Source organism: Strix aluco, chromosome 6, assembly GCF_031877795.1.
Source record: "Strix aluco isolate bStrAlu1 chromosome 6, bStrAlu1.hap1, whole genome shotgun sequence".
Lineage (NCBI taxonomy): Eukaryota > Metazoa > Chordata > Aves > Strigiformes > Strigidae > Strix > Strix aluco.
In genome coordinates, this window is record NC_133936.1 from 44,412,361 (window position 1) to 44,433,953 (window position 21,593).

Sequence of the window (21,593 nt, forward strand, 5' to 3'; positions counted from 1 at the left end):
TACTTGGCTGAGGCACACCTTCCATACTGGTACTGGATTTGCAGGTTGACCACTATGCTCGGGGACCTCTTCCTAGCCAAGGCACCCTAGGGTCATCAGGGCTTGAATGCCCTGTGTTTCTGAAGAACAGAAGATGTGTGTAAGCTTTCCTTTCCCTGTTTTTGCCATTTGTGAGAACAATAAGAATAAATTCCAAGATTATTCTCTGAGAAAGTCCAAGAAGACCTTGGTGTGGTAGCTAGAACCAACCTGGGAGAGCTCTGCTGGGAAAAGAAAATTTCAGAGGTTCTGGCTTGGGCAACATAAGTGTTTTTTAAAAGTATTTAAATGTACTTAAGTACTTAAAAAAGAAATTGTTTGTCAGAAGAACCTGCTAGGACCTGGTCATCTTAAAGTTTCAAGGACACTTCCAAGCCAAAGCAGAAGAAATGAGCTAAAATCAAACACAAAAAATGCATTGGTTGATTTCCATCTAATCCTGAGATGACAGAAGAGACTCTATTGACTTGAAGGTAATTGCTTCAGCTTGAGGCCATACTTCTGCAGTCAGTAGTGGATCTACACTGAATCATTCAATGACATAGACTTGTTCTGTATCAGCTACGTGATTATAATTAGCCACAGCACGTAATGGTCTATTCCTGTTAGCTTCCTTATGTCCTGTCTGTTTTGGTAGAGGTTAGAAACAAATTTGGTACAAGAAGAAACAATCAGTGCCAAATTAAAACTTACAGTTTCATCCCTGCTGCCTCTGGTCGTCTCTTCAGCCGTCAGGTTTCACATAAAAGTTCCAAATGTCTGTTGTCATCTTGGGCAAATAAATTTTTAAGATTGTCACTTTTATGGATTTATTGTGAAAGAACATACAGGTGATACTTTAACCATAGCGCAGCTGCCACTGCTGCTTATCTGTTAGTGACAATATAACAAATACAAAGAAAACAGAAATGGAGAGATATGTAAATACTAAACAAAATACGCTTCTGCTTTATAAACTTGAAAAAACACACAGTCTTAATTTTCCTCTGAGAGCTGTTATTTACAGGACATGGTGTGTTTGTCAACCGTAAGTACTGGTCTAGATTAGTGGTAGTTTTGAGAAAGCTTACCTGAGTGAAATCTGGCATAAAGTATGACCTACAAAATCCACAGTGTTTAGGTCAAGTTCCTGGTATTACTGAAAAAAAAAAAAGGGGGGGGGGAAAAGCTGCTACCATGTGAAGCTTTGCATTTCTTTTCTTGAGATCTGACTTCAGCTTGCTGTTCTGGAGTTTTCCTGTGGTGGATTAAATGTAGAGACTTGCATGTCTCCAGTGTACTTTTTCATAGGGTAAGAGTGTAACTAGTGAGAAGAGAAATCCCTGAATTGATTGTCGTTAACAGAATATTATTTCTAATATTCAGGATTAAAAAAAAATAAAATGCAAAAAACCCTAAAGCCCTGTATGGCAGCAAAAGCACAGGTTATTTTATTGAGTTAAAGCGATGCTAAATGGTGCATTTCATAAATATCAAGTAACCTGAGCATATAGCTTCTTTTTAATACAGCAAAACCTTGCCTCTGAGTATCACGAGATCCAATGGTCATTCAACGGCATCAGTTAAGCCAATTTTTCATCGTGTTTTAATCCGAGACAAATTAACCCCTACAGAGACATCTTTCAGTTCTATTACTAATGCTGTCTTATATTTAATTTGGAGAATGATTGAGATGAGATAGTCTTAAAGGAAACAAGCTGATCATATTTTTTTAATTAAAACACGTTTCTTCAGATTTTTTTAAAATAAGGACAGGTGATTTCAGCTTGTTCCTTCATAGATCTCTAAGGACCTCTTTAGGCCTGAAACAGAAGTGCTGTTCAGTCAGTGTCCTTTACTCATTTGTCTGTTCCCAAGAGCTGATATTTTCTACTGCATAAATATCTTTATAAGTGAGGGCTTTATAAAGGTGGTTTGAAATTTTAAAGCACCACATGTATCATTAGTGGTAGTATTGCTTGCAAGCCATATAATAGAAGGAGATTTTGCCATTGGGGCTTTTGTAAGCAGACAAATGTTCTACTAGCTGGTATGTCTGGTAAAAGTGAAGTACCTGTGGATGCACAGGAGTTGTATGGCAAAGGAATTATGTCTGAGATCAAGGGGGCTTTTTCTCTTCTTGTCTACTTTGTCCCAACTGTTACTGGTTCTAATAAAAGGTACTGTATTTCTGCATAAACTTTGATATGGTTTGGTTTGCAGTTTCCTCTGCTCCAGATTTATCACTTATGGCTTTCCTTTGTTTGGGTCATTAAACCCCCAAAATACGTAAAGTGTTACTCCTCTTTCTCATGTTATTCTTGAAAGCAAACTGACTTTGGCTTCAAGACACAGTCAAAGGGAAGGGGGGGTTATGTGCAAGCAGATCAGGGGAAGAGTTTATTCGTCAATGTAAACCAGGCTATGTAAGCTGGACGACTGCCTCCGAGAATCATATTGCAAAACTCCTCAAAATATTTGCAGAAGGGTGTGGTAATGGCAAGTATGAATTAAGTTAGTTTAACAGCTGAGAGGTTTGACAAAGGGCTTATCATAAGCAAACTTCCAGATAGGAGTACCAGCCAACTTTTTAAGCTCATTTAGAGTCTTCCCCTTTGCTTAAACCTAGAGTTAGTAACTACATCCTGACCAATTCCTTGAGTATTCTCCGAGCAAGGAAAGCAATCATAAAATCCCAGTTCCTTTCCATTTGATGTGTTGTGCTGAGTGGGAGATTGCTGTTGGGTATTAGCTGAGGGACTTTTGCTCTGAACGTGTGTTGCAGGTGCCACTTCATTCTTCCTGTGTTAGTGTATTTCTGGTGAAATTCCCTCTGGAGAAGTTGAGATACAAGATTGGAATGGGAGACGGTCCCGTGTGGGTGTTTCTGGCTCTTGCCTGTAGTACAAGTCCCTCTTCTCCGTCATCTCCTAGGCAGTACTGTGGAGAGCATTAGTTTTGATAAAGCTTCAGCAAAGATGCCTGGAGACGTTTAGGGGGGGGGAAAAAGATGCAGAGATAATGGGGAGCTTTGCTGAAAGGGAAAAGACGACTGCATTGTAAAGGAGAACCGTGATTTGCTTGGATGGAAGGGGAGGAGACATTCAAAAGTGATCTCTTTAAAACAGAAGACAAAACTGTCATCTAATTTGTGAGATGAAACTAGGGAGTAGTGTCTGCCATGACTGTTAATTTTGCTTTCTTACGCTTGTAGATGCTCTGTTGCTTACTGTGCTGTTGCCTGTTCTTCTAAAAGCTTATCAGTTTCAATTCACTGGACATCACGGTTTTCTCAGGCACATGTCTTCATGTAATTCTGTGGCTTTTACCAGGAATGATGATGCTACCATGAAGGTGCTGGTCTTTCAGTTTCCTTTCACAGAATCACAGAATCATCTAGGTTGGAAAGGACCTTGAAGATCATCTAGTCCAACCTTTAACCTAGCAATGGCAGTTCCCAACTACACCAGATCCCTCAGCGCTATGTCGACCCGACTCTTGAACACCTCCAGGGATGGGGACTCCACCACCTCCCTGGGCAGCCCATTCCAACGCCCAACAACCCCTTCTGCACAGAAATACTTCCTAAGAGCCAGTCTAAACCTTCCCTGGCGCAAGTTGAGGCCATTCCCTCTTGTCTTATCACTCATTACTTGATTAAAGAGGCTCATCCCCCCTCTCTGCACCCTCCTTTCAGGGAGTTGTAGAGGGTGATGAGGTCTCCCCTCAGCCTCCTCTTCTCCAGACTAAACCCCCCCAGTTCCCTCAGCCGCTCCCCATCAGACCTGTGCTCCAGACCCTGCACCAGCTCCGTTGCCCTTCTCTGGACACGCTCGAGTCATTCAATGGCCTTTTTGGAGTGAGGGGCCCAAAACTGAACCCAGTAATCAAGGTGCGGCCTTACCGGTGCCGAGTACAGGGGCAAGATCCCTTCCCTGTCCTAAACAGCTCAAGTTGTAACTCTGAAACCTCTTTCTTATCTTACTGGTGTCGCATGAACTATTACTGCTGGTTCATCTCCAGTATTTTGCAAGACCATGTTCAGATACTGTGTGAGAACTTTTCACCTTTACACCCAGGTGCCAAGTCATCGTTGCAGCCCTCTGATACTGTCAGAAATCTAGACAGTTGGTTCATGGTAGAAACACCTAACGCAGTAGTTCCCTTTTTTTTTGCCCCTGGAGAGGTATCAATTCAAAAGTAAATCTGGCCATCTTATCAAGCAGACACATTATGGAATAATTTCCCTTCATTAGGTTGCTGCCACCTTGCATGGAAACATTTCCTCTCCATTAGGGCTGCTAATACAGAAACAGGATTTCTCTGTGATGGCCCTGAATTACTTTGTTGAACCTCTTTTTTTCTCGTCGGTGGCCAGTTACTTGGGTGTGTCAATGAAACTTGTCTCCCTGAGGTTTCTGTCTATTTTGGTGAACTGGATCTGAAGCCTGAGGACCTTTGGCCAACTGTGCCATGCATGCTCCCGAGAATCTGTGCATCCACCCTCTTGCCTTGTGATGCTCATTTTCTTGGTATCCTCATTTCTTACTGATCTTTCCAGTGTTAAGGGTTATTTTCAAATGGCCTCTTCTGCTGTGTAAATCAGATTGCAACGACAGTCAGTGTCCTGGTGCTGCTTTACAGAACAATCTGTGTAAATGATTTCACTGGATTTAGTGAGCACTAGAGAAGCACCTCACTGAATAACTTTATTTTCCCTCTGTTGTCAGAGTGATTCCATCACAATTAAAATTACTTTCTTCTGTTCTTTCCTCCCTTTTTCTTCCTTAACACTTCTGCTCTATCAAAATTAAAATGTTATCATTTTCAAATTTTCAGTTTTAAGGAAAATGATCGTGAAACCTCCTCTAGTTTTGATTGAGGATGGCATATAAATGCATACTTCTCTTTTTCTTACATTATCATTGTTTTATGTAACTTACTTGAAAAACCCTGCTGCTAATTCTGTAAGAGCTCAGGTAAAGCATCAAACAATCAAATAGTGCTTAAGATAATTTAGCAGTGCAGACTTGTATGACTGATGGTTTTGTCTACTGGCCGTATGAAGTCCTGAAAATAAAAGAGCATCTTTCTTACACTATAATACTTTTAATTACTTGATGAATGATGACTGCATATTCTGTTAGCTGTGCTGAATGGAAAGGCATGTTAGAGTGGGATTAAGGCATAGTCAGCTAGTGTAGGAAGCTGAGTTTAAGACTGCAGTCATTTGAAATTTCTCCAGTCTCTGAGGAATATTTCTGCTGCTAATAAGGATGCATGCCCTTTCTATTCCATCCGAAGGGTTGGAACAGGTGATCTTTTGGGGTCCTTTTCAATTCAGGCTGTTCTGTCATTCTGTGCAGCTGTGATTTTTGTTTTTACTTCTTCGTGAGTCCTTCGGCCTAGCATTCAATTATAATGGGATGAGTTTTACATACCCTATAGCACTTTGTTCTGCAGTTCCTTTTCTAAGGAATGTGCAATTTACTCTGGTGTCTTAGAGTCCACAATAGCTTTTATAATTTCTTATCATTTATAGGAAAAAAAGTTCTGCTTCTTTTACTGCCTGCTTTGAATAGACCAGTGCTGCGTGGCACTGAGGTAATTTATATTAATTTGGGCTTGACTGACAGGCAGGAATCCGCTTACGTTAGGAGGGCTGGGCTGCTTGTGAAGCAGCTCCTGAATTGCTGCTTATTTTGAGAAATAAAAGTTCTACCTAATGACACGTAGGTGTTCTGCTTACCTGTCTAGTCATAATGTCTAAATAAGCATGTCTCTTGCTGTTGGTATTTTCATTGAGACAGTGTAATTGCTGGCTAGTATTTGGATTCATTGAATTTTTATCAAGTGTCTTCTATGCTTTTGTATTTTTTGCCGCTGTTGTATGCTTACTTTAATGGAAGGTAAGAGTGCCCTTAAAATTGTTTCTTTTTCTCCAAGTAGAAACTTATGAGATGAAGTTTACTTCTTTGAATAGAGGAAAATGTTACAGAACAGTAGAAGATTGTTAAGCATAATGCATGTATGTGATGCCCATTTTTATTACTATTTTTTTAAACTCATGGTTTTCTCATATCTTATTCTGGGTAATAAATTACATGGGGTAGACCCCTGTTCAGTTCCACTGACCCAGAAGGTGTGAACACAGAGATCAGTGGTTCTCAACCTGTGGTCTGTGGACTCCTGGGGGGACCACAGTGTTGTCACAGGGGATCTGCGAAGGCTTAAAGCAGAGGTGGGGAATGTCCAGCCCGGAAACATTTGGTCTGGCCCATGGCAAGCACTGCGCCTCCTTTTCCTACAGCCTCCTCTCCTCAGTGCTCCTCTTATACTCAAGCTCAGCTTATCCCCCACCCTGGTCTGCCCTGACGCATTAGTATATTTGGGGCTAGTATGGTTGGTGGGACCCACTTTAACTAGGAGTTTTTTCCCTTAAAAAACATATTTTTAACCCAACAGCCCTCTTTAGGGCCACAACGGGGCTGAAGTCTCTTCCTCCAAGTGGTGGCCCTAGACCCGTGAACAAAAATATATGGTGACTGAACACAGACCAACAAGGGGGGAGGTGAGAAGAATTGTAAAAACTTTTCATCAAATTTTAATGTAAAAATTGGCATCAGATTTGGAATTAGCATATTCAAATACCATAAAATGGGCCATTTGAGCAGGAAGAGTGTTGATGCTATTATTTTAAATTCATATGGAATCACTGTAACAGAGATATTTAATAGGAGTGTGTGCATTAACAGATTAATTTATTTCCCCGTCTCTCCAAATTTGAAGACCCTTCATGAGAAAATTGAAATACATATTTGATGCAGTCTAGTGCTTTAAATCTTGAATTAAGTCTTGCTGGTCCATGGCTACAAAAGGTATTTAAAGGGGGTCCGTGGTGAAAGAAAGGTTGAGAACCCCTGACTTAAATCATTTCAGATCTTGAAGACAAAAATGTGTGCATTAGGTAATATGTTCTGGAATGTGGTATAACAGCAAAGAATGATAAAATTGAGCTACGACCTGAGTAAGGTCTAGATGCTTAATAACTGAGGTGAGGCTTCTCAGACCAAAACGTAAAGAGAGGGCCTCAGTCCTCAGATTTCAGTCTTTTGAGGAATAATTTGCATTTAGTCTCCTGCCTTAAGTTTTCTATGAAAAGATCCAGTACTCACTGTATGTGTTTCATGTAAAACTTAAGCATCTCACGTTGTTTTTGTGAGAAGTTTGCTTATTTTTCTCTTTGCAGTTCTGTGGGAAATAACTGTATCTAAAATTCTATTTAATGACATCTGGAATGAATATTACTGTTACTGTGGAGCTGTACTTAAGCTAGGTATGCATTAGCACAGCTACACAGCTTTGCTTGAGAAGACTCTGAGGAGTTCGAGGTACCCTAGTGATGTTGAAATCAAGCGGTTCCATGCAGCCAGGTCATGTGAAGGTGCTACACCACGGTGCATCTTTTCTGCCATGGCGTATGAAGCGGTACTGGCGGGGGAGGAGAAGCTACTTCCAGCACACCTGGCCCTGCCCCTGCTCCTTGCCTACATTAATAACTGGCTGAAAAACCTGCCAGGAAAGACCTTACCTATTCTTGTAGACCAGCTGTCTGTAACTAGGAGACTCCTGAAGCTCCCTCTCCTTTAGGGCAGGCAAAGGCAGAGGGAAATAAATACTGCAGTCCTTGGTGAAAACCTCCCTCGTTTTGGTAGGGGCCCTTTGTGGGTGTGGGTGGGAAACACCACAATGGAGAAACATGAACAGGGCTTGAATCCATCGGGGGGGGGTGGTGGAAACCAGGGGCAGGGTTGGAGGAGATGGCTGAAGAGCCGGGGGCACAGGGCAGTAAGGGCTGGATGGCTGGCCATGGTCTTTGGGCAGAGCAGGGTGCCAGGGGCCAAGGAGACAGCAGAGAGGGCCTAGAGCAGCGCTAGATGGACCGGAAGGTTGTCCTAGAGCCAAACTGGGAGTTTCCCACACTTGTTTTATTTTCTGCCTTGTCATACCCCTTTTCCTTTCTTTTAGTGCTTTGAACCTGCTTGCCATCTTTTGTCCCTTTCTTATTTCTAGATCCAGTTCAACAGCTGCAGAGAGGTTTAACGGTGTACGAGAAGCCTGGTGTTTCCTCTTTGGCCTCCCTCTTCCCCTCTGCTCTCTGCAAAGCTCTTTAATGTGATACATCATCTTCTGCAGACTGCGGATGTTTGGAGGCATGGTGTATAACTGGGTAGCCATGCAAGTGAAACTGAAATGAGATGCCATGCTATTTTAACTGCTTTAGTTTTACTTTTCAAGTTACCATTAAAACTTGGAAGAGAATACTTTTGAAAGGTTCAGCTAGTAAACTCGCACAACTTACCTCATATAAATTAACCTAGTTTAGAACTGAAATTACTTTGAGTTTCTGTTTTGGGAGATGAATTTCATGATCAGTCTTTTTGCAAAAATAATCAGATTTGAACGTGTAACAGCTCTTACAAATAAGGGTTTGCTGACACATTGGTGAAAGTCTTTAAAAACAGTTGAGTTTGACGTTAAGACATCACATCTTATGCAGATGAGATGAAAGAGGCAACAGGGCAACTGCTCTGCGCGTAGGTTCCCAGGAGAGTCCTCTAACAATAGTTTGTGCTTTTGCTAAGTATGTCTTTGGAAGTTTTATCTCTGCCTATCTGGTGCCAGATGTGTTTAGTTAGGCATCCTCCCCAGCGATGCTAGCAAAGAGTCTTCGTTGTACTGTCAACTGTTCAGTGCTCTTACAGTGAAATATTCTTTGCTTGTAAAAATTGGAATTGCTAGAAATGTCAGTGTTAGTCTTGATTCTCCAGTGTTAAAGGATGGAAAAATACAGTTATAGTTCAAATATTAACTTTAATTTCATCCTGTAGAAGTGAATTGCTCAGTTAATTGGAACAAGCAGCCTTTCTAAGATGACTTTTCATTCTTGCTACCTTTGGGTAAGTTAAAAATGGACAAAATACAGTGATAGTGGATCAAGTGTCTTCAGTGTATACTTCTTAAAATGTTACTTTTGTGAAGATTTTCAGTGTGAATGGGCGGAGTTAGCGCAATTATCCAGCTGCTTTTGCTGAAGGCTGAGGTAGTGATTTGCACAGTACCAGAATAAATAAGTTCAGCAAGTTTGTGGAACAGGATTTTCTGGTACATACTTGTGTACCCTAAGAATTAGATGCAATATCTTACTCTTTTTACCAAAAAGTGATGTTTTTCAGATTCATCCTTGGTGTTTTTGCACTATGATGTGAAACCTTCTTCTTTGAGAAAGTGAAAAGGGAGACTTAACCTGAAGGAACACACTTGTGGTTTCCAACAGTGCCACTGATTTTGTGCCTCATCCTAATTTGAAGGAAAATTCTGAGGTTCATTGATATATATTTCATCACAATACATCTGCTCTAACTCTGATTCACAAAAATCTGTTCCATAAACGTTGGAGGAGGAGAGGGTTCTGGTTTTGGAGTTGGTAAGCTTTCATGCACTCTTATGCTTATTTGGGGTTCCTTCTCTTCTCCGCTTCTCCTGCCCCAAATACTGCTCTGGCCAAATAACAGTGCTCAAGTTGCACGTGGCTCAGGAGCATTCCACATGCAGCTTGTTGTCTGCTGATTGATTATACCAGTTAGCTCATTTTTCATCTTATTTCCCCCGTACATTCAAGGACTAGACCCTTGTGCCAGTTGCAGTAATGTCATTCATCACGGATCCCGCTGACCAACTTTGTTGAGCACGTGGGATCACAGAGTGGGAAAGGGGTTTGTTTGTGGTCTGATGAGTCCTGATTCCAAGGTTCTGTAGTTAATTCCTTACATACGAGCTGTAGGAGTTCAAAATGGAGAATATACCGTGACTGAGGAGAGAGACAGGTTTGGAAAGCTGGGTACTGAACTGTAGGACTGGAAGAGATAAGAGCAAGGAATGATGAGTGGAGCCTTAATCTCTTCTTCTACTTACAACAACCCTCTTTTGGAGGAAAAAAAATGGTGCGCACACAAAAATATCTCCTGTTCTTTTCTTGCCTTCTTCATCCAAGGTCCCCTGTGACAAGATCACACAAAACTGACCTGATGTTTGGCATGTTCGCCTTCCTAATACAGATACACTGTTGTCTGAAAATTTCATAAACAGTCTGTTTTAAGGAGACTCCCAGTTTAGCTGATTGTCCTATTCTCCTTTTCACCACTTCCGTTACTGTGTTATCTGTTTGTATCTGCTCTGTTCTTGGCTCAGGGTTTGAGGAGATGATTTGCCTCAATCTTTTTAATGAAATACGAAGTTGCTCTTTACTATTTCCAGATCAATAAATGTCGCTGGACTCTTGACTTGTGGTTTTGTAAAACTCTTGTTCACATTAAGTGTAAAATAAAATTCTCAAGTATTTTCACCACTCTTAAGGTATCAGATATGTTGAATCAATTCAGTTGGTAGACTAAATTTGCTTTTCTTTTAGAAACAGAATTCTGCTGAAGTCTTTCAGGGAATGTTGTCTCTTTATATTGGGTAGTGTTGAAACATCATGTGCTTGCTCTGCTCCATGTTCAACTGCTCGCTGTTGAGGACACTTCAGGTTCTTTACTGGCCTGTCTCATTTCCCCTATTGGGGAAACTTAGCCTGTTGTCTACTTAAAAAGCTTTACTTTTGGAGAGTAGCAAAACTCCATTAGGTGAGAATGTGTTTGTTGCTTCTGTAGAGCAAACTGTAAAAGACAGGAGCATGTCTCTGGGGTTGGATTATTTCTAAAATCTTAGATCTGTGTGATTAATTAAATGTTCCTTTTCTACTGTTTAGGCTTGTTTTTTCCCCACATGCACTCTCCCCAAACGCATGGCTAACTCAAGGTTGCATTCTCAACATCCAGAGGTTTTAACTCTCAGCTGCAAGTGGGGATGGGAAAGGGATTTTGGAGCATGTTCACCTAGTGGTCTTAACAGATACCTAAGAAAGTTGATGTATAGTAACTGATCCAGTCAGGAAGATGATAAAACAGTTTTCCTGAAGATATTATATTTAAAGAGGGTATTTGAAAGTTCCGGTAGAACTGGTATATTTAATCCAATTACTGTTTGAAAATTTACACTTCAGATGTGAAGACAATGTCTTAGTGAAAGGTCTTAATAAAAATCTCTTATAATTGCTGCACTTAATTAATTACCAGTTTCTTTCTTGGCACATACTTGGGGAGAAGGGGGGAACAGAAACCCCATGAGAGAAAGAGGAACCTGGAATCCTTTCTTACTTGTTAAAGTAAGAGCTTTACTTGCAAATGAACTGGCACAGATTCCTCTTGAGTGACATCTTCAGTTCAGTGAAAGCTGCTTTCTGTAAATATTTGGGTTTTGAAAATGTTGTTTCTAGCAAAATTTTGGTAATGTTTCTAGTTCTAGCAAGACTTGAGGGCAGGTAGGAAAGCAGAAGCTCTTTAAGGGAAGGAAAGAGTAAAATGAAAAGATATACTCAGCCCTGTATGGTAAACAGGGGTAGACACACGGTAAACTTGGTGCAGCAGATCTTATGTTGAGGAAAGTTTACTATTAAACACAACACTAAGCGGAATAGCCACATAAGGTAATAAATTTATGCTAGGTTCATACAAAACCCCCTTCCAACTGCATTGTAATGTTATAGCTGTTGTACTCGGTATGTAGTGGCTGTTGCACTTCTGAAGGTGATCATTCACTGGTCCTAAAACAGTACAAACTGAAAAGAGTGCTTCTTTGTTCCTTAATTCTTCTGACTTCTCATGTCTGTGCGTGACCTCTATCCTCAGAGAGCACTTGCAGAGATTTCAGGTTTTGTCCTTTTAAGTGTAGATTTATAATAGATGAGAAAATAAAACTGCAAGTGTAAGTTCCTAGTTCTAATTTGTATGGTTCTTGCAGATGCATCAAGAGCCAGCAGGGATTCTCCTTGTTCGGGGGGTTGGGGAGTGACAGGGAATGTTTAATAGCCTCTGTCCACCCCTTTGTTTTCTTCTGCTGTGCTAGAATGTAAAGGGGAGATTCATCTTCCTGAATGTTAGCCAGCCTAAAGGTAGGTGCCTGCTCTAGGTTAGCTGTCTAGAGCCCTGTTCTAACAGGAAACAACCAGAGAGCAGTTCAGTTCCTCTTGGTTTTGTTACCCTTTATGGGGATGGGAAGATCTGTAATCATTTAATACAAATATTTAATATAAAGTACCCAGCCAACCTAGATTAGAGCAGTAGTTTTTAGACAGCTGAAGCTGACAGAGTAATTTTGCCCTTAATACCTGCAAAGTTCACAGAATCACAGAATCATCATCTCAGTTGGAAAAGCCCTTGAAGATCCTCTAGTCCAACCATGAACCTCACACTGACCGTTCTCAACTACACCAAATCCCTAAGTGCTATGTCAAAATTTTTTTTTTTCTATCCCTTTGGTCAGTTTGGGTCAGCTGTCCTGGTTGTGTCCCCTCCCAAGATCTTGCCCATCCTGTCCCCCTGGGGGGAGAAAAAAAGTTTTTATTGGGGAATTGTGGAATTTTTGTAAAACGCTGATCTTCTATGTATTGCTCTGTCAAATAAGAATAGATTAAACAGATATGCACGTTCCTGAATTTTACTCAGATTAGCGGTCTTGTGCTTAGACTCAAAAGAAATTTGGCAGAAAGGGGGAGCGAGCAGTATCATTTTGTCTCTTAAGGATCTCCAAGTCCCATGTGTAATTGTAACCGTCTCTGCAGCATTTCTCTTGATGTCCAGCAGTAAGCTGGGAGATGATTGGTTCCCTCTCCTCCCCCCGCATGGATCTGGCATACAGAATACCTAATGACAAATGGTTGTGAACTCCTGCAAGGAGCAAAGGAGTTTTTCTGTTATTTGGAAGTGTTTCTTATCTTCCATGTGAAATGCTTATCAGATCAAGATAGATTTTAGTTTAAATAATTTAAAATACAGTTGGAAGATGAGTTTTTTTTAAAGGTGTAGACTTAGGGCTCCACTTAAACTTGTAAGTAGGTGTCAAGGGTGGTAAAACAACATAGGCACGGGGAGCAGATGATTTTTTTGCAAACCTGAATTTGTACTGAAATAAAACTGTATTTCAGGTGTGGATCCATCCCTGCAAACAGAGAACAGAGTCCCAGGCTCTTCACAAGCTACCGCTGCTGTCTCTAAACAGCAGAAATCCCGTTCTACCAACTCGAGGGATGAACGCTTCCGATCTGGTAAGGAAAAGAAATGTAGCTAAAACATCAGGCATCTTAAGAGGAAAAATGTACCAGTAAAGCAATACCTACACCTAAAGAAAAAGTAGGAAGTGCTTTGAAAGACAGGAAGAGCTAAGGAATATTTTTCAAATAGCTCTTTTTATTTCTAAACATGAATGGTTTTGTCTGAATTCAGCACGGAGGAAATGCTAGGAGGGCAAGAAATTGTAGACAAGCGTTCTGATGTTTTTCTTACTGTGAATTTTACACCGTGCTTAACAATTTTATTTTGCTTGCTGATTGGGTTTCCGGTCTCTAGAACAGTTATTTAAACATTTAGAAGACTACAGTGTGTGGGTTGTGGGGATTTTTTTGCTTGGTTGATTGGGCTATTTTGTTAATGGAAGGTTATAGGATTATCATATTTACTGTTAGCTCACTTTCAAATGTTTCCTGGTTTAAAGCAAGTGCACAAAAAAGGGAAATGTCACAATAGATATTCTACTTAATTTTAAATGGACACCACTGTGACAAACCTGTTTTGGAAACTTCTGTGAAAATATCAATATCCTCATCACATCCTGTTTCCATTGTTACTTTTTAGGTGGTTGAAGTACACTGTTTCCCTGTGAAATTCCTTGTCACAATAGTGAGAAAAGGCAGGTGTTTGGAAGCTTGTCTCTCCTAAATACCTTTGGACTTTTCACTGGACATTTTTCTGTTTGTTTTCCAGCGTAATTATATGTCTTGGGTTTGGGGATGAGAAGTGCGAGTAATGACATGCACGGCACATCCTTAATATGTTGTTGGTCTTGTGTCACCTTGCTCTGCAACTGCTTGGGCATAGTGGGTATTGCATCATACTTGCATTGCCGACACGGCTCCAGAAATGGAGCTGATATGCCTGTATGTGTTCCTTATGGATAATTGAAGGATGGATGAGACTTCTTAAATAGTCTGAGGATATATATGGACTCCTGGGAAAGATGCATGTATTCAGCCACACAAAGAAGAAACTTTTGAATGTCAGGGAAGATTACACAGTATCAAAATTAACTAAATGACATGTTTAAGAGTGTGTGAAAATTGGTCATTTAAATTTATTTTTGCCTTTCAAATGCATCATCAATAGAATTCTACTGTTGAATATATACTGAAGAAACCGCCAGATTTAGTGGTTGAATTACAGCCATAATTTCCTAGTTACTTTGTGACCAAGTAGATTCCAAATAAATTACAAGCAGAGTCATGAATCTGATAGAAATTAATTTATTTAAAGTAACATGAAGTTGTTAAGATACAGAAATAAAACCTGTGAAAAGAGCACAACTACAACAGGGAATACATGGGAACCATTTGCTGAGAGAGCTAGGAGGGTCTAGAGCAAGATGCTGTATACACAGACAGTTTTCCTGTCTCAGAGCCTCAGATGTCCTATTTAATGTGCACTGAGGATACTTAAACCAGCAAACAAACAAAACTAGAAACAGGTAAACAACACTGCCATATTACTGGTATTGTTTGGGGGAAGGTTGGCATAGGGCTCATTAGTCTTACAGTGGAAGACATGTAGAAGTGGGTGGGTATTAGCAAGTTCAGCTAGCATGCGTGTTTATGAATAGATGTAGCTTTTAAATATTAGTCTGTCACTGTTAATTATCAGTGCTTCCTCTTTTCATAGAGTTAATACTTCTATGGCCTTGTTGATTTTAAAATCCTTTAAATCGGCTTCCAGTGATTCTGAAGGACTGCTCACAGTCTCATTAGCCTAGAGGTTAGTCGGTGTTTTTATACCTCAATATGAGTATTTCTGTATAACCTGTGCTCAGGCAATCCTCCAGTGGACAGTTACTCAAGACGAAGCCTGATGCGTAGGGGGTTTAGATTATTTCTTGAACTTATCCCTGGCCAGTGCAAAAACCCTAGGTAGTACTTTGTGGCCTGCCGTGGCCTTCTGTGGTTTCCCATCATTGCTCTTCTAACTCATGTTGCATTGAATATTCTTGCCTAGAATGTGTTCTTCACTTTGAAGTTTAAACTCTTGGGGAAAAAGTTCTTACTTATAACATTGCATTTCTTTTTCCCATTAGTGATATGACAAGGCTTAGTGTGCTTGGGTGATACCAAAACCAAATAGTGGTGGCTTTACTTGACTTGATTTAGGTTGAACATAGGTCTGTGCAAGGTAATGTAGATACAGCTTTCAGAATCCAGTATCTTTTTTGCCTTTTTCCTCTCTAATTTTTAGGAGAATGTTCTTCAGATTTATTTCATTAGTGGTTCTCTTCCTTATCTCAATGAAGGTGTTTGTTGCATGTGTTTTTACTCTTTGGAAGTATTACTCTGATTCCAATAGATGTTGAATCACCAGTAGATTTGAGTTTGAAAACGCTTCATGGTGTTGATGCTTTTTTTTATGGCTACTCATGCTGTGAGGTTTATGTATATGTAGATCATGAATAGAAATGTTGACAAGATATCTCAGAAAACACTGAACACTCAGAAAGCACTACTGCAAAGCAGCTTCACTCTGTTCCTCCCAATACTTTGACATAAGAAGAGTCACAGTTTGGCTTCACAAAGTAGTCCCAGTTTATCTGAGAAATTCTGACTATGCTGTAGGTGTTTTCTACCTAAAGAAAAGATGTCTACCACCACCAGCTTGGAATGTTACTACCTTTTTGAATTTCCCTGTATGTTGACACACACTATGTGTTGTGAAGGATGAACAGCTTTAGGCTATAATTCTGGATACTATTGCTTCTATCAATTGCAGGCCTTATTAATTCTTTAGACTTTTTGGGGGAGTGGAGGGTGTGTTGTTTCTTCTTTTTTTTATTTCCTACAATCTTTATTTCTTTTTATCCTTTCTTTGCATCTTATCAGTTCTTCTATGTCCTTTTCAAGAGTAGCTGATGAGGGTTGAACGCAACTTTTCATAGAACAGGATCTCTTTCTGGAGCAATTATAGTTATTTTAGAACCATCAACATAAATTACTTAAGCAAGCGGAACAATTTTGCCTTTTTATGCAATTGATCTGCTATGTACTAGCTGTAAGTACTTCTTTTTTTATAGTTTCCCAGAGTTGTTGTCCATTTAAATTAACTATAATGTTTATCATCTGCAGATTTTTGTCTTCAAGCAGTAGATATTACCAAAAAACTTTCCATCAATAAGTACTGTAGGCTACTAAATTACCTCAGAGATCCCGGAACAGCAGTTAACCTTACAGTGCTTTAACAAGGTTTTTGTTCTGTTAAATGTGACAGCGTGATAGAGAAAGCGAAAAATGCAGAGACTTTGCAAGAATTCGTCTGTGATAAGCGCTAAGACCCTCAGTTTAGAGGACGCTTGGTGATGGGTGTATTGCTGTTGCTGCTGCCTTTTCTTCCAGGGAGGGTGTGCAGTTTCTGGTGGAGGCATTGTGCCTTCTCCCGGGTTCAGCGCTGCTGCTGCCTGGTTTTGGGTAAGAACACAGCTGAGTTAGCTGGTAAGCCTTTAGGGTGTCTGGAAAAGCTTTCCTGCGGGGTATACTTTCTCTGTCCTCTCTTGCACTTTTTTCTGGTTACTGTTCTTCAGCCTGTTGGATATACAGCTGCAGTATCTCTTCTGCCAGCTCGCCTGGAGCAGGATCCAGAGATGCATTTCGGGAGCACGCCGGGATGTACAGCAGTGTGCCATATATAGCAGCACTCTCTTTCATCTCATGGGATAAACCTGATCCTCTCTGCTCTACCAGCCTTCCTGGAGTCTTTTTAAAAATTATTTTTGCTTTTTTTTTGATTTTTCTTTCACTGGCAATCCTTGTCACAGGGATGCAATTATATGGGACACTAGTTTGCAGCAGCCATTTGTAGAGGCAGACAGCACTGGTTGCTTTAGCTGCTGGTATTTGGAGATCTGTAAATAGAAGGGAGACTGGTCAACCTGTGAATGTCATTTTTTTTCTTCAAAGAACCGTAGAAATTCTTCCTCCTGTGCCTAAGGCAGGAACAAGAATCAGAGGCTGATAAACAAGCAGAGGCTACAAACAGGAAAGAAAAATGCTCTTCTAATAGCTGGAGGGTTTAGGGTGTAAGAGTTTAGGTGATTTATAGTCCACAAACTATTTCTTAGTTTTCCTCCCCCATCCTTTTTTAAGGACACGTAGAAGGAAAGAAAAGGAGAACCGGTACGTAAAATGGAAGAGGAGATTATGTGGTTTACTACAACAGAGGAAGGAAAAAATGTTTTGAATCAATAAAAAATTGTGGATGGTTGTTTGTAGCTTAACGAAGTATAGAAACTTAGAACTATTTTTTCAAGACTTTTTTTTCCTGCTTTTGCATGTATTTTTCAGCATACGTATTTTTTTCTCACTTTGGTATGTGTAATCTTCACGTTAATGAGATGCTGGACTTGCTGTTCATCGCTTTCAGTGTTCACTGTTGAAGATCTGTGTTCCCTGTTGTCAGACATAGGACATAATACAGATAGATCCCATTTGATCCGATTTTAATGACTATTTAATGCACTGAAGAACACTGAAGTCCACAGTTTTTACATGTTAAATCAGTTTCACAGTAAATTTTTAAGAATTTCGTAATAGATGGTGGTAGAGAGCTTCTTTCTGCAATTCCAATATCCCATTAAACTTTATAGTAATTTATGAATTTTTGTACCCTAAATGTTATGTTTCTTTAAAATTATTTCATTCCTTTTACTTTTTTTAGTGAAGTCTGTTTAATTGTGTACATAGTGTAGAAAAGCTCTTAAAGGAAATGTAGAATAGGAACAAAGCATTCCAGGGAAGTGAAACCAATTACTTAATTTATTTGACTGAGATGGTCGTACTCAGTTGGTATCCAAGGACGAGATACTAAAAGAAAAATTTCAAGCTGGAAATAGATCTTAGTAAGTACAGAAGCAACTGATGAGTTAAATCAGCGCTATAAAAATAAAACATGAAACAGAATAAAATTTTATCCTGACTGTCTTCTGGTTGCGTTTTTATCATTTAATCTAGTATTTTCCAGGTTTTGGGGTAGGAGTTAGGAAGGCTAGAGGAGGAGGTGATGCTGATTTTGCCCTCTGGAAATGGAATAAAAAGTAGTTCCCATGTTTGCTACCACAGATCTGTATGACCTGTCCCACTCTACTTTGTTAAAATGCCTCCACACACCCTTGCCTCAAGCTAGTCCCTTCCATTCCCTAAATACACAAATAGCTAAGAATGCTTTCATTTTTTTTAATCTGCAATGTTATTTAATGATTTAATGAATTTATATACATACTATAAATATCGTGGGGGTTTTTCTGTCTTTTGGAAGACCTTTTCTGGAGAGAAAACATTTGTTATGTTCCCCTTCTTCCTACCAGATGTTAATGTAACATAAAAATATCTTCTAAATTATATGGAGATATATGCATGGTTGAAGTGAATGCATCCAATAGTTACCATCGTTTTTTAAAAACATAGAGCTTAGTTTTGACTTCAGGTTTTGCTATGGAAATGTGTCCTGCAGAATTGGCATTTTGCCCCTAGCTTTTAAGGCTGCAAAAACAACCTTTAATTTAAGTAATATTCTCAAGCCTATGGATAGCAGTAATGCCCTTGGTGCATCTAATTAGCGCAGCAAAATAAGAACTGTGTCGAGTTCTGCTTAAACTTTCTGGAGTTTTGTGGAATTAAGAGGTTTGCTTTGGGGTATCCATGAGAATAAACTGCAACGGTGGACACCTACAAGCGGTGGGGGGGAATGTCCAAAACTAAGGATCAGAAGAAGGCAAGACTTGACAAAAAGCAGTAGCCTAGATGTGGGAAAGGGAGGCAGGGAGACATAGAGAGAGGGTAGTGAATTTTTAATTCCGTAAAACATCTACAAACAACCCCTTGGTGTGAAGGACAGCAGTAAAAATCTAACATGGTGTCCAGTATAAAAAAAAAAAAAAAATCTTGTCTCAAAAGATGGAGGTTTAATAGGTGATTTTTTAAAAAAAAATAGTTTTTTTCCCCTCATAGCAGCACTGTCCTTGAACCTCACAGCTTAATTGCACAAGAAGTTCTTATTTGAAGCAAACATCTACCTAGTAAATTCCTAAATCTTGTAAGAATACACAGGTTGTATAGTATATTTGCATATATATATTTTAAATACAGCACTGAGCAGATTATCTGGGGGAAGCTGCAGACTTAAAAAGCAGCATTGTTACTGCAAAGAACTAGGTGGTGCCTGGGACCATACGCAACAGGGCTTATTTTGATTTTTCTGATCCATTTGGCCAGGCTGAGAGAAACTGTTTCTCATTTGGAGCTTTCTGATTTTTGGTTAAGAGTGGACTGGGTTTTTTCTGGCATTTCTCTTAAAGACGCTGTGCTTTTTGGTACTGGGGTTTTAACTTGCTTCTCTCATGGCATCTCTTTGAACTCATGTATTGCAGTAAATCGTGCTGTGTAGTCAGGGACCAGAAGTTAACTGCCTGCAGTACATGGTGTGAATATGCTTAGGAGCAGGGGGGATTTTTACATGTGGAAATGGAAGTGTTCTCATCTAACATAGAAGATGTCAGATTAAGCTATGGTGATTTTTGTCTGACTTACCTAAGAGTAGAAGTTCCGAAAGTAAGTCATATGGCAGCATCTATCGTTAGAGTTGGTTAGGAATATATTGCATGAAGCCTTCTCTGGCGAGGTCATGTTTCTGAGTTTATGGGCAGCATTTGTAATCTCTTTTTGAAATGGAGAATTAAATAGTTGTCCCCCAAGTGTCAGGTGTTTATCCAGTGCCTTGGGACACAGCTGCCTTTGGAAAGTGCTTTGTGCCAAGGCTTCTTACAGGTTTACATTGATGTGCTGTGCTTTGCTGTTTCCTAGCCTTTAATTCTTTGCCACGCTCAAAAATCTCTTCTGATCTGTGTTAAGATATATACTGGTTAGCTTTCCCCTGAGCTATGTCATGCTTTGTCAAAGGTAGCTGGAATTGATCAGCATGTTTAAAATAAATTAGGAAGAACCTCATGCTGAGCATGACCAAAGCAGGTTCAGGGCTAGTACCACAAATGATATGTTATTTTTAAAAAAGGTACCATAAAATATGAAGCCTTAACTGTAGTCGTCATCAAGCTTAATCCCTATAGGTATGGGGCAGAAAAATTACTTTTTTTTTTTTAAAAATAGGTAAGTTGTGTAAGTGTATGTATGTCACACGTCCGAGTTTCACACCTACAGGTCTATCAACCTGTTATGTATTTGCAGCCATAGACGGATACTTAATGAAAGAATACATCTTTTTTTCAAACTGAACAGTTTCATTCTGTAATTCCTGTATAGCAGCTTCCGTGTAAAAGAAATGTGGTAAGACAAAAACAGAATCATAATACTTTTGGGCCCTTTGTAGCTATGTGTGAGTGTATACATGTTGTACTTGTTTTTCATGAGTTTGAATCTTGGGTCATAAGTTAAAGTATATTTTTGGTCTGCCTCATTTCTCCTTGACATCTGTTCACTCCTCATGAATTTTCTTTCTACATAAGTTTTAGCTTTTGACACCATTGAAATATATATATGTCAAAGAGAAAAATCTGCTGAAGGCAATTTAGAATTACTCGAATACATTAAATTTTATCTGCAGTGTGGTCTTGATTGTACACTAAATTCCTCTTTAATCTCAGTTTTGGCTTAGAAATAAGAAAAGTTAAAATATAACCCATGAGTACATGAGGGTAACTTTTGCTTTCAGGAAAGTGAAAACACTTTGTCTCTTGCCTAATTCTTCTTATATATTTAGCGTCTTCTTTCTTTTTATTACTTGCGTTCTTTTGTGAGAGCTTCAAGTATACATTTTTCACTTCTTTACCCATTGTGGATTTTGAGGAGGAACAGTCCAATGCTGTTGCCAATTCAAATTATCTGTGTTGAAATTCCCCCCCCCCCAAATGAAAATAAATCATTGCTCAGAACTAATGTACTAGGTATTCTGTAACTTCAGTATTGATTTTCAGGGTGTTCTTCCTTTTCAAGCTGATTTCATGAGGAAAATATGTCAACTTGACCCTGCGTATATCCTCCCTTAACTTTTGAAGCTATTGCTTCTGAGCTGAAGTTGGGTGGGAGGCAGGTGTATTTATTCAGTCCTGTTAAATGCCAATGAAGGAGAAAGTTGTCGCAGCTTCACAATTGAAAAACCATGTTCCTGTAGTTTAGCTTTGGACCTTTCTGCTGTCGGAGAAGTGCTGCTTCCTCTGAAGCTGAGAACCTGCTCCTTCCTGCAAGCTGAGCAACTGGGCTAAACAGGACTAAAGCCCTAAGAGCTGTTGTGTGTGATTCAGCCTTTGGATTTGAGCTGTAAAAGATGGCATTGATGTCTTCTATGCTTTTAGAAAGAAAGAATGCTTAAACTTAATCTCTT

The 21,593-nt window shown here is 39.6% G+C and overlaps 1 protein-coding gene across 9 annotated transcripts in view; it reads left to right on the top strand.

The window, feature by feature from the left end:
* Positions 1-21,593, top strand: part of DIP2A (disco interacting protein 2 homolog A) — a 133,595-nt gene that overhangs the window by 46,965 nt on the left and 65,037 nt on the right. For all 9 annotated transcript variants that reach the window (XR_012623881.1, XR_012623880.1, XM_074829953.1 and 6 more), the window contains exon 3: positions 13,103-13,222. Coding sequence is in view for 7 of the 9 variants with exons in the window: in XM_074829953.1 (XP_074686054.1) it covers positions 13,103-13,222 (120 nt within the window). In the remaining 2 variants the exon portion in view is untranslated. The remainder of the gene's footprint in view (positions 1-13,102; positions 13,223-21,593) is intronic.